The sequence below is a fragment of the Lycium ferocissimum genome, chromosome 2 (genome assembly GCF_029784015.1).
Source record: "Lycium ferocissimum isolate CSIRO_LF1 chromosome 2, AGI_CSIRO_Lferr_CH_V1, whole genome shotgun sequence".
Classification (NCBI taxonomy): domain Eukaryota; kingdom Viridiplantae; phylum Streptophyta; class Magnoliopsida; order Solanales; family Solanaceae; genus Lycium; species Lycium ferocissimum.
The window spans coordinates 63,900,755-63,918,809 of NC_081343.1; the positions used below are offsets into that span (position 1 = coordinate 63,900,755).

Sequence of the window (18,055 nt, forward strand, 5' to 3'; positions counted from 1 at the left end):
AAAAAAAGCTATACGGACGCCTAAACTACACAAAATCAGTAACAATACGTGAAAAAGAAAGTGCAGAACCACAATCTTCAACCTATACAATTTACCTAAACCCTTCCCAATGATTAGCCCATCATTGCCTAATTACTACTTCTTGTTCCCTCCCTCTAATCATTGACACCATCATTACTAATTGATTAACAAACAAGAAAAAAAAAAGAATTGAATACTCAAAGACAACAAAACGTACAGAACCTATTCAATTGTTCCATGTTACCTGATGCCTTAGTTTGTTCCACGTAAATATTTTTCTTCAACAAAATTTTTTTCCCAGTCGCCTCTTTCCCGAAGTGGCCCAACGGATGTATGCAGTTTTCTTTTGATTAGTGTACTAGGTATAAAATAATAAAAAGTTCATTTATTCCCAAATACCCCTAAGACCAATGACGTGAAGGATTGTGGGCTTGACCCACTTCTTTTACCATTAATAACCAAACAATTGCACTTTAGTCCACTAATCCATTAGCATATTAGCCAAAATAAATAATTAAAAAAAATAATTCCATGATTACCCGTCAATTAAATCACCTTGCCACCAATTCATGATCAAGAATACTATGAGTAAAGCCTTCTAAAAGAGTATTTTAGCGAAAAGGGTCCAAAAGTGCTAAAACGACCAAACGGGTCATTACAGTCATAGTATTGACTACTTGCTACATCTACTTTTTAAAAAATGATTGAATTAAATCAAAAGTTGCTAATTGTTATTCAATCTTATATAATACTTAACTAAATTGAAGCAATTCAATATTTCAATTAAAGTTAATCATAATATTGACTATTTGTTACATCCACTTTTTTATTGATTGAATTAGATATAAACTTACTAATTGCTACTCAATTCTATCTAATATTCAACTAAATTAAAATAATTCATTGTTTCAATTAAAGTCAACCGTAATGTTGACTACATTTTACATCCACTCTTTAAAAAAAAAATTGATTGAATTAGATCTAAAGTTGCTCATTGTTACTTTTTTCCATATAATACATAACTAATTGAGATAATTCAATGTTTCAGTTAAAGTCAACCATAGTACTGACTACTTATTACATTTTCTTCTGTCTTTTAAAATTGATAGAATTAAATCAAAAGCTGCTAATTGTTACTCAATCTTATATAATACTTAGGTGAATTGAAACAATTGAATGTTCCAATCAAAGTCAATCATAGTGTTGAGTACTTGTTACATCAACTGTTTTATTGATTAAATTAGATTTAAGTTTACTAATTGTTACTTAATTATATCTAATACTTAGCTAAGTTGAGATAATTTAATGTTTCAATTAAAGTCAACCATAGTTTTGACAAACTCTTACATCCACTTTTTTTTTTTTTTTTTGATGAAATTGAATGAGTTATCAACTTGTTTTACGTAATCTTATATAATACTTAGCTAAATTGAATCAATCTTATATTTCAATTAAAGTCAACCATAGTGTTGAACACTTGTTACATCCATTTTTTTTTTAAAGTTATTGAATTAAATCAAAACTTGCTAATTATTACTCAATTATAGCTAATCTTAGCTAAATTGCGATAATTTAATGTTTCAGTTAAAGTCAATTAGCTGTGGCAGCAATGGCTATGCCCCCAGGCCTCCATGTAGAGAGAGAAGAGAACGTTAGGTTTTAGATTAGATTATGTTCTAGTTGATTCATTTTTTTCGTCCCAACCATAGTGTTGACTAGTTGTTACATACATTTTTTTTAAATTAACGAAATTAAATCAACTCTTAGCATTTTTTTTTTACTCAATCCTAATCTAATCTTAGCTAATTTGCACTAATTCAATTTTGAATCGACCCATAAAACAAAACAGGCAAAGGTATCAATTTCCAAAAAAAAAAAAAAAAAAAGAATTTTAATTAAAAGAAAAAAAAAAAGAAATCTATACCCTTCTATTATATTGAAAACCATCAGTCTTATTAGCCGGTACAAAGTTAGTGAGAAACATCTGATCACCGCCACGATTATTATAAGAAGGAAGAAAAAATTCCTTAGCCATTGGATTGAGCTTGAATTTTTTCAACATGTCAACAATATGTTGCATATGATAATTATCTGATTTATCCAATGAAGATATTTTTGGAGTCGTATTTAAAAAAAAAAAAAAATAGTCATGTAAATATGTATTTTTTTTTTTTGATTCCTCTTACTTTTTATTACTATAATTATACCATTCATAACAAATATGGAAAATAAAAAACTACTCCACTGTTGCGGGCTTCAACAGTGTATTGTTTTAATTTGCTTCACAATGAAGCAATACAATAGGTAAATGGATGTACTTGGAATAGGTGTATTGCACGTTTTTTCTTGTTGAATGTTGGGAAGAAAAGTAATTATGATCTTCAAGAAAGAGAAGTAAAATTTGAATTAACTTTTCCTACAACTTTTGGTATCGGTGAAAATTGAAAAAGAGAAATGCCATGTGGAATTACATTAATACCCCTAAAAAAGTGAAATTGTGCCAAATTGTGCCATTTGTGGTTGTGCCAAATATATTTACCCTTAATAAATTATATACTTATGTATGTATAATCTAGACATACATTATATGTGGGGTGGGAAGGGTGTCAGGATGGGAGTGAATGGGGAGCCGAGATTAGAAAAAGAGAGAATGTCTCGTATGAATTTTGGCTTTTCCATCACCCTGAAAAAAATATATTTTCAAATGCCAATGTGGAATTAAATAAATACCCCTAAAAAAGTGGATAATGCCAAGTTGTGCCATTTGTGGTTGTGCCAAATATATGGCGATTAATCCGCAACCCCCAAATATTAAATGGCGGTTGTCCACACGCGCTGGCCCACGTGCCACGTGTTTAATATACTTATCCTATGTATAATCTAGACATACATTTTTATATCCGAAAACCATACCCAATTCTCCTTCATCTTCAAACATTATCAGGATGGGAGTGAAAAAAAAAATGGGGAGCCGAGATTATCCAAACAAACCTAAAGAGAAGACAATATGAAAACAAATAGAACAAACTTCATCCATTAATTTGATTAAACAATCGAAAATTTATGAATTTTGTTTTCGCTTTTCCATCAAGAATTAGATTTTCTCAACCAAGCAACAGTAGCGCAACCCAAACAAATAAATTTTCTTTAACAAGATTAGATTTTCATCCTTATTTTTTTATTTTCCTTTTTCTTTCTTGCATTTTTCATTTTTTTCTTGATTTTCGTTTATGGTGGAAAGTTGTTCTTTAACAAGTTGTTCGGAATATATATTTTCTGAGATTTTAACGTTTATAATGGATATTATTTTGACCAATCAATGGATATTAAAGGGTAAATTCCAAATAAATACCAAACACACCCTAGCGCAGTGTGTAGTTGGGATTTTGGCCAAAGGCCTAAGTCTTGACTCTTGAGTATGACAAATAATCATCAACTCAATATAAGTTTATTAATTAGATAAATTTAAATTGTGAGACATGTGAAAGTTGTGCAAAATACTATCATGAGTTTTTATGTGTTGAATCTATATATACTGACATTCTTAAATGGAGAAGATGTTGTAATATTACTCTCTTCTCGTAGAATTTGACGGACAGTTATGTTGAAGATTACTTAAATTAAGTGATAAGAGTATTTTGAGACATCTAATAATGAATTAGAGACTTTAGATCCAAAACGAAGCACGTCGCTTACTTTGAGTACCATTTCACAATTTACTTAAAACTATTTCCACAGTGTACTCAGAAATTCTCAACACCAATTCACCAAAGAAGAGAGAATCAATTCCTCTCCTTGAATTGCGCCGTTCTATCGCTTTCCCACATAGATCTATTTTATCGATAATTTGTCCCAAGATAATTGTAGAGGTTATCCTATGTTTTGGGGAATAACTAGTACTTTTTTCATCCTTTATAATTAAAAAAATAGTCATTGTTATTTCAAAATCCACAAGGGAACCTAAAGTTTCACTTGTGATATTTGCATTCCATGAAAGTGGCTATTTTTCAAAGACATGGTTGAAAAGTAACCATTAGGTGCTATTTCTTCCATGTTCTTTCTTTCAGATTGATTTTGAAACCAAACTTAAAAACCATATAACTTTCAAGTGCGGTTGCTATATTATCTAAGCCAATTGGTTTGCTTTTAGTTTAATTTGTTAGGGATAGCTTCAGCCCAAAGGCTGATTAGAGTTTCAGTCTAAGAATTGATTTCAGCCCTCTTTTTGTGGATCTCAACATTTCTATACCAAACAAATTCACACGTCTTATGTCCGAATAGCCCATCTGCTCTTTTCGTTATTATTTCCCTTTTTTCTACTCTACATATGGCCCAAAGAGACATTTTTCCCCTTTCCTTTAGGCTGTTTAACTATCCATGTAGTAGCTTATGTAAATGTTCAATTATAGTTCTCATAATTTTGACCCATATGAAAGCATCTGAAATGTATGATCACTGAACTTTAAATTTATCATTTGTCACATTAAAATAACTGAACTATTTGTGAAAGTGAATTGCTTTGGAAATACATTAAAGAGAAATGAATTACAGAGTGTCCGTATTACTGATTATGAGAAAAAAATATTATGCAATGCTTATATATTTCTAATAACTAGAGCTATTTGGAGATATCTTTTTGCAGCAATTTCGTCTCTTTTTTTGTTTAGCCTATATCTGGATTTTGAAGAAGTAGAACGCTTTGACTCTCTATACAAAGTATAGTTAGTCTTTGGATCATTTTACATTTTCAGTCATAAGCTTTTGAAGCCTAAAATATAGAATATAAACGTTAACTTATGAGGAATCGCGTCTACTCAGGTTTTTTTTTTTTTTTTTTTTTCTTTTTTGCTGTCTTTTTCACATAATTAACATAAGAAAAAAAGAAAGAAAGTAGATCCCCTTATATATCAAAGGTATTGATATCATAATGATTAATTCGAATTCATTGTGTTATAGTTTGAATTGTGACCTCTTAATTACTCGATTACCTTCTTGAAGACACGTCTTCTCAAAATTTGTAGGCATTGGATCCAGTTGGACGTTTGGTTGTAGAAATTGGGTTAAAATTTAAAGGCAATAATGGTGGGGGTGTGAGGATAAGGAAGAACGGCAAATTGCAAGGCCTAGAAGGCAGACACACCTGCAGAAGAGAAGACCTTCAATGAGGTGAGCCTACTTCATATCCACACACTGTTTGCGATATTATTTAGAGTAAATGAGACCATTACATATCACACATAAACGATGTTGACAAGGTACCTGTTACATTACCAATAATACCACGCATATTTTTGACAGTTCATGCTTAGCTTTCCCATCGTGTGCAAATCATCTTTATTTCCTCAATTTTCTAAAACTGATACCAATAACTTATATTCTTTCTCATTCTCTCTACTTTATGTTTGGTCTATGTGGTAGGAGAGTGGTAAAGGAAAGTAAATGGAAAAGATCCAATAAAGAATTAAAACTCACACCTTTATTAAGATGCAAGTTAACAACTCATACCAGGTTCGATTTTTATGTATATAGAGGTGGATTCAATATTTAGACTTGACTGCTTCAACCCTCATAAAGTATGAAGAAGTCGAACAAATATAATTAAAATACATCACAGAACTATATAAACAACTTACATATCGAGACTTTATTAGATGGTCATCGATCAAATCTATCATCTCTAATAAGCAGCAGTAGGGTTAGTGAACATTAAACCTGTCTAAGTGCCTACAGACCAAACTTAATCTCTAGATATTTCGTTAATCTCTATGCCCCATGCATGTGTAGAGTTATTAGAAATGATCAACTGTTTGATAAAGTAAACTTATACTATTGTACAACAAATCCATTTGTTTTTTTCTTCCTTCTTTTTGTTTATTGGCAATATTCTCACGTGGATTGATATAAAGTGGCGATGTAGCTCAACAAGCCTAGCTTTTAGACGAGTTGAGTATATATTTTTTTGTATAATCATTTGGTATTCAGAATTTATAGACCCGACTAGTTCGAATTTGTGTTTTGTAAGACACATTAAAAAGAGAGAAGCACTTTGATCCACATCATTAGAATTTTTTCATTTTCCAAAGGTTCGAATACGAATACTCTGGCCACAACCCTTTGCATTGCTGGTCATTATAACTCTTGAATGAATTTATACTAACCTAACCTAATAGTATTCAAGTTTGAACAAATGAGTGGAAAACAAATGGACCAAGAATTGAACTATATTGTTTTTTTCACTTATCGGGGTTTAGTATCATGGACTTTTCAAAATACTCGGTTAGAGTGTCAAACTCATTGGAAAGGACTATCCTGTATTTAGCTAAATAATTCCTCTCCGGACAAATCTATTTTCTCTTTGGCCAAGTCTCATTTCAAAGCCAAAATTCTGTATTTTTCTTCTCTTGCAGTCTCCTCCTTCAATTTTCATTCGCGATTGTAACTGCGACTAAGAAACGGTACTGTTGTTAGGGCACAAAAGTCCAATCAAAACGTGGTCGATTCCTGAAATGTAATTTACAATGCCACGTGGAACTCAGTGATTGGTAATTCAAATAATTCCCTAATAGTTTTCCAGCTCTACAATTAAATTCCTACAGCTATCTTGTTGTCTTATTAGTCTCCAGTTTAATAAAACTTAATGAATATTTTTAGGATAGTATTAATATTATTACAGAGTGGAGTTAATTCCCCAGCGTTTGACTGAAAAGTCAAGACTCATTTAAAAGAAAAAAGAAGAACAGAAAAGTAGGGGTAGGGAGATGATCACTGATCAGTAAATTCCAAAAGAAATAGATTAGATAGGCCATCTGGCTTAGTAGCTAGAGTATTTGCCTTAGAGCAGTAAGAAACCTGAAAGGAAAAATATGGGGCGTGTCCATAAATGATGCCATGCGAGAAGAAGTCAAGAATTATTCTGGAATTGATCATCAGGTAGGGTTTGGCACAGAGAGAGGGTCCACTGACGGCTTGCTAATAGCTGTAATATTGAAATTCCTATCGTAGTTTTCTTCTATCATACGGATATATAAAGCTCACAAAGTTCAGACTATCAGCACAACATCTAATTGTATAATCATACAATTAGAAAAGAAATGGCCACATTGACTTTCTCTTCTTTAAAAAATTCAGCTATCATTCTAATATTGCTATATGCCTTGACCTTTCCATTCTCAGTAGTGAATGCACGACCCGCCACTTTTTTACAGGATTTTAAAGTCACTTGGTCTGACTCTCACATAAAACAACTTGACGGCGGCAGGGGAATTCAGCTTATTCTTGACCAAAACTCAGGCATGATCCTTTTTTTTTTTTTCCTGATATCCATCGTTCCTTTTACTCTATGTCACAAGAGTCTGATCCACCATTTAAATACGGGGTTTAATCTTTATAATTTTACCACTAAATTCATTGTCCAGTAAAAAGAATTATGGGTTCAGAATAACCCATAACCAAGTAACCAACACGCTACACTATCATTCTCATTTCTCATGCATGAACCATGATAATGATGAATGGTTATTTGATTTTAGGATGTGGATTTGCTTCGAGAAGCAAATACCTGTTTGGACGTGTTAGCATGAAGATCAAGCTCGTTCCTGGTGACTCTGCCGGAACCGTCACTGCCTTTTACGTAAGTGTGTATATATATATATATATACATGGAGTAGTCAATTTAACACTAGAATGGACTTTATCTTCACATCATATTCAAGCTAGTTAGGATATTGCTTGACATTTTTTTACTTCCTTGTGTAGATGAATTCGGACACAGATAACGTAAGGGACGAACTAGACTTTGAATTCTTGGGAAACAGGACAGGGCAGCCGTACACTGTCCAGACGAATGTGTATGTACACGGAAAAGGTGACAAGGAACAAAGGGTCAACCTTTGGTTCGATCCATCCGCTGATTTTCACACCTATACCATTCTTTGGAACCACCATCACGCAGTGTAAGTACACGTATATATTACACTTTCTCTATTCTTTTGTTCTTCTTTTTAGAATAAGTAATTTAAGTTTGATACTACTCTTTGTTTCAATTTATGTATAATTTGTTTAAAACAAGAATGTCCCTTTTAAAGAGAAGAATCATCGTAAATGGAGTATTTAAAATCTCAACATTTAAAGAGTACTTTGGTATGCATTATTTAAAAAATTTGCCTTTCTTTCTTAATAAATTGTGCAGTCAAACTAAGAGACAAAATAAGAGAAAGAGTATAATCTAACTTGTTACTATAACATATAGTAAAAGGTTAACTAGTCATCGTTTTCACTATGGTACAGTTAATTCATTACAATTAGAAATTTACTTGTTATTAACTTATTTACTAAGAAAAAATTATTGTTTGTAATTTTGAAGATTCTCCGTGGATGGAATACCCATTAGAGTGTTCAAGAACAACGAAGCAAGAGGAATCCCATTCCCCAAATCTCAACCTATGGGAGTTTACTCAACATTGTGGGAAGCCGATGACTGGGCTACAAGGGGTGGCTTAGAGAAAATAAATTGGAGCAAATCACCATTTTACGCATACTATAAAGATTTCGACGTAGAGGGATGTGCAATGCCAGGACCAGCAAATTGCGCGAATAACCCACGCAATTTTTGGGAAGGAGCTGCTTACCAACAACTAAGCCCAGCACAAGCAAGGCAATATCGCTGGGTTAGAATGAACCACATGATCTATGATTATTGCACCGACAAATCCAGAAACCCCGTTACACCACCAGAATGCATGGCCGGAATTTGAAACTTAAAAAATCAACTGTACGTTAATTGTTTATGCATATTCATTTCTGCATATAGATACATATAGTCCAATGTTGCCCACGCGTCCTTTGCGCACCCTACAAATAGAGTGGTAGAGGAGGGAAGAAAATTGTTATATTTGTGTTGATATGGACAGTCACGCTTATGTCTGAATGCTTCGTTCGTTACTATTGTACTAAGATTGAGGAGTGGGCTAAAGTCAGATGTCGATTTATTGCTGTAATATATTGTCGTTTGTATGTGGTGTACAATGTTCGAGAGCCAATAATGTCTTTTCTTGTTTGATTGAGCAATGTGTAAAGGTTATGATGTTTATTCTTCTTTAGTCTAAATGATTTTCAACCTCGAAGTTCTGTTTCTTCTGTGAACGTACCTCGCTCTTCTTTGTACCCTCGCATTGTTTATTAATTTTCCTATTATCAAATGGAGAATAGTGACGATAATTAACAAGAATGTCCTCCAAGGAGCATTTGAGTCTTGCCTAGGTGCGAGTAAGCAGATCTAGAACACTATCGTTCATCATATAAAATAAAAAGGAAAGCATGAGCTACTAAGAGAATAAAAACTGCCTCAATATCATATTCAGCAGCATAGGTTTCGTTTTATCAAATTTGATTAGTCTTTGAAAGATTGCCTTTAAAACTAAAATTATGAATTATCTAAGGTACGATCGACTAGCTAAGGCCTATTTTACTAAAAATGCAGATACTTGGAGGAAAAATACATAAGAAACATATTTCTTTTTACCGTTTATTACAGATGATAAACTTATCATGGTAATACATATACTTAATTTGTTAGATGGTCACATGTGTCCTCTGTAATAAGACGTGGGAGGGTAATTGAACATCAAACCTGCTAAAAGTGCCAAACTACCAACCTAATGTCTATCTTAGAGTACAAAGCAAGAGAAAGTATTGAGGGACCGCAGGTTGTCTATCAACTGAGAGTTGAATAGTAACTCTAGCTAGCTTTAGCTTTTGTCTGTATATCCTATTTTAGCATAATCTTTCAAGGCATATCTGTTCGTTTATTTTGATTTCTATTGAAGTGTTCCAAACGATAAGGTTGGCATCCTATGAGGAAGAGCTCATATAACTCTGAACTGGAAATGACTGCGGATTTTTTATTTTAACATAGCATAGCTTATAAACAAAATGAATTTAGAGGCAGTATAATCTTATTTCTAATTCCATTGAATTACTCTCCAGTTTAGTTTTAAAGCGCAATGTAACTATTCAAAAAATCAGTTGCATGCAGGGCAAAAGTTACAACTATGATCATCAATCAATTAATTGTCCATCAAGCTCAAACGCTGGAATCAAAGTAAAAACTCTACGGGATATTTTATTTGGATTCTGCTATTTAATTTGTACTCATTTTTCTAAAAAAAAAAAAAAAAATGCATGTCTACCACTTGAGAAGAATTTCATACATGGAATGTCTGCAAAAATATTTGAAGATACGTATGGATGAAATTCAGGTATTTCTGCCTGAAGTTCACGCAAAAAATTAGTACTTCAATCATATGTGCATTTTTGCCTGAAGTTCACGCAAACATTTAGTACTTCAGCTATATGTGTCTACATTGCAATTAACCATATAAAATATCAAACACTGTATGTCTGTAGTTTTTCTGAAGTGGCTGAATTTTTAAAATTTTATGCACTGCATATATGATTTAAATCATAGTCCCAAATCTAATGTCTATGCCCTTCGGCTGGAATCAAATGTATTATTACTGCATTAACTTTCAACGACATGGTTAGAGCATTTAAGGCCTCGATATTTGTTTTCATTAAGATTAAGACGTATGAATCTGAAGCACATTTAAATGATTAATATGTTATCTCTACTTTTTAACATTGAATTATTAAGACTGTTTGTTTTTTAACATCTTAATGTGCACAATTTATTAATTTTTAAACATAATAAATATTCAATTCAAATAAAAAAAGTAATTAAATATTGGCCTAATACCATAGATGTACTTAAACTTCAAGTATTTTGTAAGTTAGACACTCAAACTTGCTGGTGAAAGATAGATACTTTAACTTGACAAATATGTATTCATTAAACACAAAAATCTGATGTGGCGAACTGCTTGCATGAAAAGCTATTCTAAGCTCGTGAGATGCTATTAAAATTAGCTGACATGGAAAATATCCATATTTTTCTTTTATATAAATGATTAAAGGCCCCTAAAATCTTGGTCATCTCCATTCATCTGTGGCAGTTGGGGAAAAATGGCCACCTCCGCCTAAACTAGTAAAAAAATAAGCAATTGCTCGCCGAACTCCTCCACAGCTTTTTTGTTCTCCCCACCGACTGCAACATAAAGAAAAAATCCACCACAACAATATCAAATTTCAAAAACTCAAACACAAAACAACTTCAGATTCAAAGAGCCGGATTAATAGGAATCTCAAAATATCAAATTTCAAACTTAAACATGAAAATCCAAATTAAAATGAATTGATTGCTTGCAGGTTAACTTTTGCAATTCGATTGCATTGCTAAGATGTTCCACCAGGGAATGAAAGGTCCAAATTTAATTGTTTAATTCCTCTGAAGTTTTTCCTATTGTCGACAACTTGACATCATTTTATGATGGAATAAATAAAAGAGAAATATTGTGGTGAGCTGATTATTATATGAGAAAAAATGATGAAGAAGAAGATTTTACAAAAATGGGACAAATAGAAATTGAAAAGGAATTGGGGAACGGAGTGGAGGACATGGGGATAGGGGGAACGATTAGGGTGGGGTTGAAGAACAAGTGGGTTTTGTTTTCCTTTTTCCAATTGTTATTTTTTAAAACCTTTTATTTACACTTGTCATTTTTTTTTTTTTTCCACGTGGCATTAAATAATAGGTTCACTTGCCACGTCATTAGCAAGTTATTTTCACACGCTTGGTCTTGTGGAAGCAGGGGTTCACAAAATATATATTTGCTAAAGTTAAAAGTGTCTATCCATTGGAGCGAGTTTGAGTAACTGTCTAACTTACAAAAATCAAGTTTAGGGTGTCTAAAGGTATTGTTCTTAAATATTAGAAAAATATATAAACTTAATAAAATAAAATTATTATTTGATTAAAAAATATTTATATTCGCTAGTACTGGTGGCGATGGTTTGTATTGGTGCTGGTGGTAATAGTTGGTGCTAGTGGCTAGTAATGGTGGTGGTGAAATAGTTGTGATAGTGGAAGTGGTTGGTGTTGTAGTGACTAGCGCAATGATGGCGGTTGGTAGTGGTGGTGGTGGTTGGTGTTGTAGTGACTAGCACAATGGTGGTAGTTGGTAGTGGTGGTTGTGATGGTGGAGTTGGTTGATGTTAGTAGTCGGCGGTGTTGGTGGTGATGGCTGAAGAATGTACGGTGGTAGACGATGTGTTGTAGTTGGCGACGATGCTAGTTGTGATGGTGGACGTGGTTAGTAGTAGGAATTTGTCGCAGATCGATGGTAGTAGTGGTAGCGACAGTAGTGTCTGTGGATATAGTTATAATGATGGTAGTGATAGGCGTGATATCAAATAACAGTGATGATTGGCGGCGGCGGTGGTTGACAGTGGTTGTTGTGATGGTAGAGGTGGGTTGGGACGGTAATGGTGGTGGTGGTTATGACGAAAGAGATGGTTAGAGGTGATGACTGGTGATTGTGGATATAGAGTGATGGTAAAAATTATCCACCCTAAAATATTTTTTAATGATATTAAGACTTTACCCAAGATCTTAATAATTAATATCTATTTAGACCAAATAAATTTTTAAATTTTAATGTAAATAAATATATTTAATGGCCTAGTATATGAATCATACATCTCCCTATTAAACGCAAACAAGTGAGGCCTAAATCACACGTCCATTTCTTCTTTGGCCCACTGACCCAATAATCTTTATTTTGTCACTTTTTAATGTTTTATTTCAAAGCCAAAACTGTACTTTTTCTTATCATGCAACCCTCCAATAATGTGCTTTGCCACCATAACTGTGATTAAGAAATATGGGCTTTTTTTGTGTCTCAAATTGTAATGGGGCCTACACGTGTTGCCAACCCTATCCCATATCAGTGCCCAGATGGGGCCCTACGCCGACTGTGTTTACATTCGCCATAAAAAATCGTGGACAGCCAATAGCCGAGGGCAGGAATGTGATTGGGACAGCATTAACTTTTTAAAAAAATGTGACTCAAACTGATAGGTATTTCTATATGTCTGTATTGCCTTTTTATTTGTGGCTCCAAAGAGACACTAGCTGCCTCACAGGGACATTTAGTTAAGCGGTACAGTTATGAGAGGACTACGATGCATGAATTATAATGTATGGAAATAAGGAACAATAAAATTAATGTAAGTAATGTTAATGCAAAGATTGTCAAACGGTGAATAATGGAGTAATATGTAAATTGTTATGTAGGGATTGTCTAGTTTAAGGTCATTCTTATCTTTAGATATTCTTTCTTATGTATTGTTAATCCACAATTTATTTTGTATATATAAGTAATACTAGATTAACACGTGTAAGTTATACTAGAATTAATTAGTAATATAATCTATGATTTATAGCATTTAAATCCACATAACACCTGAATTTATACTAGAAACCAAACACTGTATAAGAGTTACATGAGTTAGTTACATGAGTTTAAGTAATTCTATATGTGTAAAAAGTATTTATACAATAAAGTCACTTAAAATTGTAAGTAACTCTTATTTTTTTGTTTGGCAATTAATTTTTTTTATTAATTACCATGGAAACATTACAAAAACCAGGGGTGAATAGACCAAATTCAGCCCCTCTCAGAACATAATCCTGTCAAGAACCTACTTTCCCCGCTTTACTCTTACATACACATAACCAGAAAGTAACTCCATTTCGTAGCACCAATTGGTAACTTAGAACAAATGATAACGGCCAACAACCCCTATTTTCTTTCGTATCACCAGAGAAAATATAATGTTGAACTAATAGAAAAAACACAGGAGAAATCGTACTTTACATAGTATTGAAAGGGACAAAAAGAAATTTATATTGGGGGTTTACATGATGGGTTAAAACAATTCAAAGATACATTTAACATGAGTCTGGAGCCTAAAGGGTACTAAAATGCTCAAAATAAACCAAATGGGGTGCTCCTTTCTACCATATACCAAAAAGGGTATAACGTGGAGGGGCCAACGTTATACCCCAATTTTTTTTTTCAAACCGTTAGGCAAAAAAAAAATAATAATAATTTATAAGTAGAACGTGGACTGATCCGCGTTTTACAAAATATAAATTTTGTACATTTTACTTATATATATTTTGCAAATCGTTCCTCAGTCCACGACATTAGACAGATACGCGATTTTTTGCGCTTGGACTTCCGATTTACGCGGTTTTTTTTTTTTTTTTTGCAACATATTCGAAATAAAGTTACGCATTAAAAAATAACACACTTAAGGAACACTTAGTGTTTTTTCCATAAAAAGATCGCAACATCTTATTTTAATAAATCTTTTTTTTTTTTTTGCAACACTTAGTGTTTTTTTTCCATACTTTGACCAACGATTAGTCGTGTATCAAGACTCCAAAATTTTAATATTTTATATAGAACCTGATATTTTTTTTTTTTACCTACAATAATGTAGGTTCAATACATCAAGGATACGTAAACGTTCGGATCATTATTTTAGGGGTTGAAAACGTACCCAAAGTAAGTTTTGTTTGGAAACTTTAGGTTTAAGTGTTTTATTTTTTAATGTTTTGATTTAAGTGTGTTATTTTTTAATCAAGACATAACTTTATTTTGAATATAAATCTAACTCAATTAAATAAAAACGTATTTAAAAAGTACAGGAAGAAAAGCTAGTTGTAAAGTGGTCAAACTTTAAATGGTCATAACTTTGCATTCGGATGTCCGTTTTACGCGATTTTTTTTTATCTTGCGTATTTTTTTGAGATCTACGTAGGCAAACAGCCACTCTGGCCGAGCCGATTTTTAAAAAAACACCTGTTATCCTATTCAATTTCAATTTCTCCCCAAATTGGCGTGAAGTTTTTAATTTTCTTTACTTATAATATGATGATACGCAATAAATTTCAACGTAAAAATCCCTTGGCAATGTAGCTCGAATGTCAATTTCACTTTTGTGGTTTCAATTTTTCAAAATAAAGTCGACTAATTTTCTCGACATATAAAGTTGACTAAAATAACCTTATAAAAATAGAACACTTAAACCTAAAGTTTTCAAACAAAACTTACTTGTGTACCTTTTCAACCCCTAAAATGACGATCCAAACGTTTATGTATCCTTGATGTATTGAACCTACATTATTGTACGCAGAAAAAAATATCATGTTCTATATAAAATATTGACGTTTCGGAGTCTTGACACACGACTAATCCTTGGTCAAAATATGGAGGAAAAAAAAAACACTACGTGTTGCAAAAAAAAAAAAATTGACCAATTTTTTTTTTTTATTAACACAGTATTTTACTGCGTTAAAGGACTCAACCGCGCTATTATGGTTAATTCCTTTAACGCAGTAAAATACTGCATTAAAGATACTTTTGTCACAATTTTTTTTTAGGAGTATTTCGGAGTCTTGACACACGACTAATCGTTGATCAAAGTATGGAAAAAAAAAACACTAAGTGTTGCATAAAAAAGATTGATTAAAATAAGATGTTGCGATCTTTTTATGAAAAAAAACACTAAGTGTTCCTTAAGTGTGTTATTTTTTAATGCGTAACTTTATTTCGAATATGTTGCAAAAAAAAAAAACGCATAAATCGGACGTCCGAGCGTAAAAAATCGCGTATCTGTCTAATGTCGTGGACTAAAATATATATAAGTAAAACGTGGACTGATCCACGTTTTACAAAATTATATATATTTTGAAAAACGTGGATCAGTCCACGTTTTACTTATAAATTATTATTATTATTATTTTTTTGCCTGACAGTTTGAAAAAAAAATTGGGGTATAACGTTGGCCCCTCCACGTTATACCTCTTTTGGTATAGGGTAGAAAGGAGCACCCCATTTGGTTTATTTTGAGAATTTTAGTACTCTTTAGGCTCCGGACTCCATTTAACATGGTGTGTGATATTCTATGTTGCTCAGACTTTTCAAAAACGCTGACGGGTGCGTGTCAGATCCTTAAAAAATAAGGCATTTTTGGAGGATCCGACACGGGAGTGGCAGTATTTTAGGAGAGTCCGAACAACATAGGTGATATTATCCGTTGGTCAAGCGTGCACGGTTTTTTCCAAAAGGTCTCACACCATTAAGCAAGGGGCAGAGCCAAACTTTTAACTACTAGTTCGGCAGAACCCAATAGCTTTAGCTCAAACTTTGTATCTTAGAATAAAATTCATTTGATATGTATAAATAATACACAGAGAAGGGCCAAAACTTCAATGGACATGCCTAGGTGGACAACCATGTCAGCAATCTTTACCCAGTCGGACTAACTAATCAGCTCTAGTGGCAAGCTGCTAAAAGTTAGGGCATTTGTGGTCCCTTTGTTTGACGGCAAGGGTGGTTTTGATACCAAAACCAAGCAGAGGATAAATGTGATCTATTTCGAATAGTTTATTGGTAGTTTTGATCATTTTCCGAATAACATATTTAAATTTTAGTAAACAAAAATAATTATGATGTAGAACACATGAATTAAAAATTATGGATCCGCTTTTGTCATTATGAGTATCACTACACGTCCACACCCTTATACATAGCTTCCTTTTTTTCTTTTTACTATATATTAGACTTTAGGTGATGACAGATCATAAATAAAGAGAAGAAACTGATGAACAGAAAGTGGGAAAGAAGTGGCTTCTATCTTGACAAGTTATATCCTCAACAATTTTAGGTCCTCAAGCCTACCTAGCAACAATGCATGATTGGTCATCCATACATTGGGTACATGCACCCAATGTTGTTTATGATGACACCAAATGGAATAGTAATGAAGTTTGTTAGTTGATAATTAAAACCCCTACTCTCAGTGTATTAGATAAGGACCCCTTCAAACACCGAACAACAAATGCAGAGAAAAATAAAAGAAAAAATATTAAATCAAAGAAAGTAAACTTTTAGTGTTCTAGTGCACTTAATTTCATCATTATTTATATTTAGTGTTCTATAGATCATAAACCGTTGAATAATACTATATCGATCGAGTCCGGAACCTAAATGACCCAAAAAAAAAAAAAACACAAATGAACCAAAATACTCCAACCAAAAAAAAAAAAAAAAAAGTGATACCAAAGTACCTTTAACTTATGATAATTTCTTGCGTTAAAGTTGACTTAACTTGTTGTTACGGTTCCTTTAACTGCTTAGGAATTTTCTGCATTATTCAATAACGTAGGAATTTTCTACGTTATTCAATAATGCATGAAATTACTCGCTATTGAAGTTAAATAACGGACCATCTTCCCCACCACGGGTCCCCACCCCCATTTTTTTAAGAACAAAAACTCCATTAAAGGCAAAAAAAAAAAATGTGGGTCCACATTCCAAAAACGGCCTTTTCGCTTCAAATTTTATTCCAAAAGTCAAGATTTCAGATATTTGGTTTAGCAAGATTGAATGTTGAATGTTGGAAAAAAACAACGTACAACTTGATTCAAACAACCCTACAACAAGCTTCGATCAAAATACTTTACTATGAACTTCTTAATTATTTTGTTAAATACATGATGATCATGATCAATGTTTCTATGTCACGAATTTCGAAAAATGAATCGTATTTTTGCATTTTTGGCATCGCTTCCACTGGCAGTTTTCGAACTGCCTAGTGGCTTCTTCTTTTTTAATTTTTTGTTTTTGTTAATTTATTAGTTGTTAATTGATCATTCATGTTTTAATTAGGACAATATTGTAATCTACGATTATTTGTTAATTATCTAATTGTTAATTTATTTATTTGTGAAATATTTTATCTAGTGTTAACTGTTAATGTTCTAATTAGTTATCTAGTGTTATGTGTTAATTAGTGAGTCATAGTTAATTAATTATTAATTGGCTAGTTAATATAATTTCCCGTTAAATAAAATTAGTTCGTTATTACTTTAATTGTAGTTAGAAGAATAATTGGGTGCCTATGATTTCTTATGGTATTTGATTAATTTAGTAATTTTTAATTAGATATAATTATTCATAAAAATTTAATACAACATAATTCTCATAGTTCACAAATTTTGAATAACCAACGATAAAAGTAAATCCTTAGTTTAGGATTAGTTAGTTGACATAATTTTCCGTTAAAT

The 18,055-nt window shown here is 32.4% G+C and overlaps 1 protein-coding gene across 1 annotated transcript; it reads left to right on the top strand.

Annotated features, from left to right (window-relative positions):
• Window positions 1-7,072: 7,072 nt before the first annotated feature.
• On the top strand, window positions 7,073-9,083 carry LOC132046744 (probable xyloglucan endotransglucosylase/hydrolase protein 7). Its single transcript, XM_059437481.1, has 4 exons — window positions 7,073-7,311; window positions 7,551-7,651; window positions 7,777-7,973; window positions 8,384-9,083. The coding sequence occupies exons 1-4, from the start codon at window positions 7,113-7,115 to the stop codon at window positions 8,772-8,774; spliced, it is 888 nt and encodes a 295-aa protein (XP_059293464.1). The 5' UTR covers window positions 7,073-7,112; the 3' UTR covers window positions 8,775-9,083.
• Window positions 9,084-18,055: the final 8,972 nt, after the last annotated feature.

Bases quoted from the DNA above. Each gene is read 5' to 3' on its own strand.
- LOC132046744 (XM_059437481.1), top strand. From the start codon at position 7,113: ATGGCCACATTGACTTTCTCTTCTTTAAAAAATTCAGCTATCATTCTA. The intron at 7,312-7,550 runs GCATGATCCTTT...ATTTGATTTTAG, and splicing joins TATTCTTGACCAAAACTCAG to GATGTGGATTTGCTTCGAGA. The intron at 7,652-7,776 runs GTAAGTGTGTAT...TTCCTTGTGTAG, and splicing joins GAACCGTCACTGCCTTTTAC to ATGAATTCGGACACAGATAA.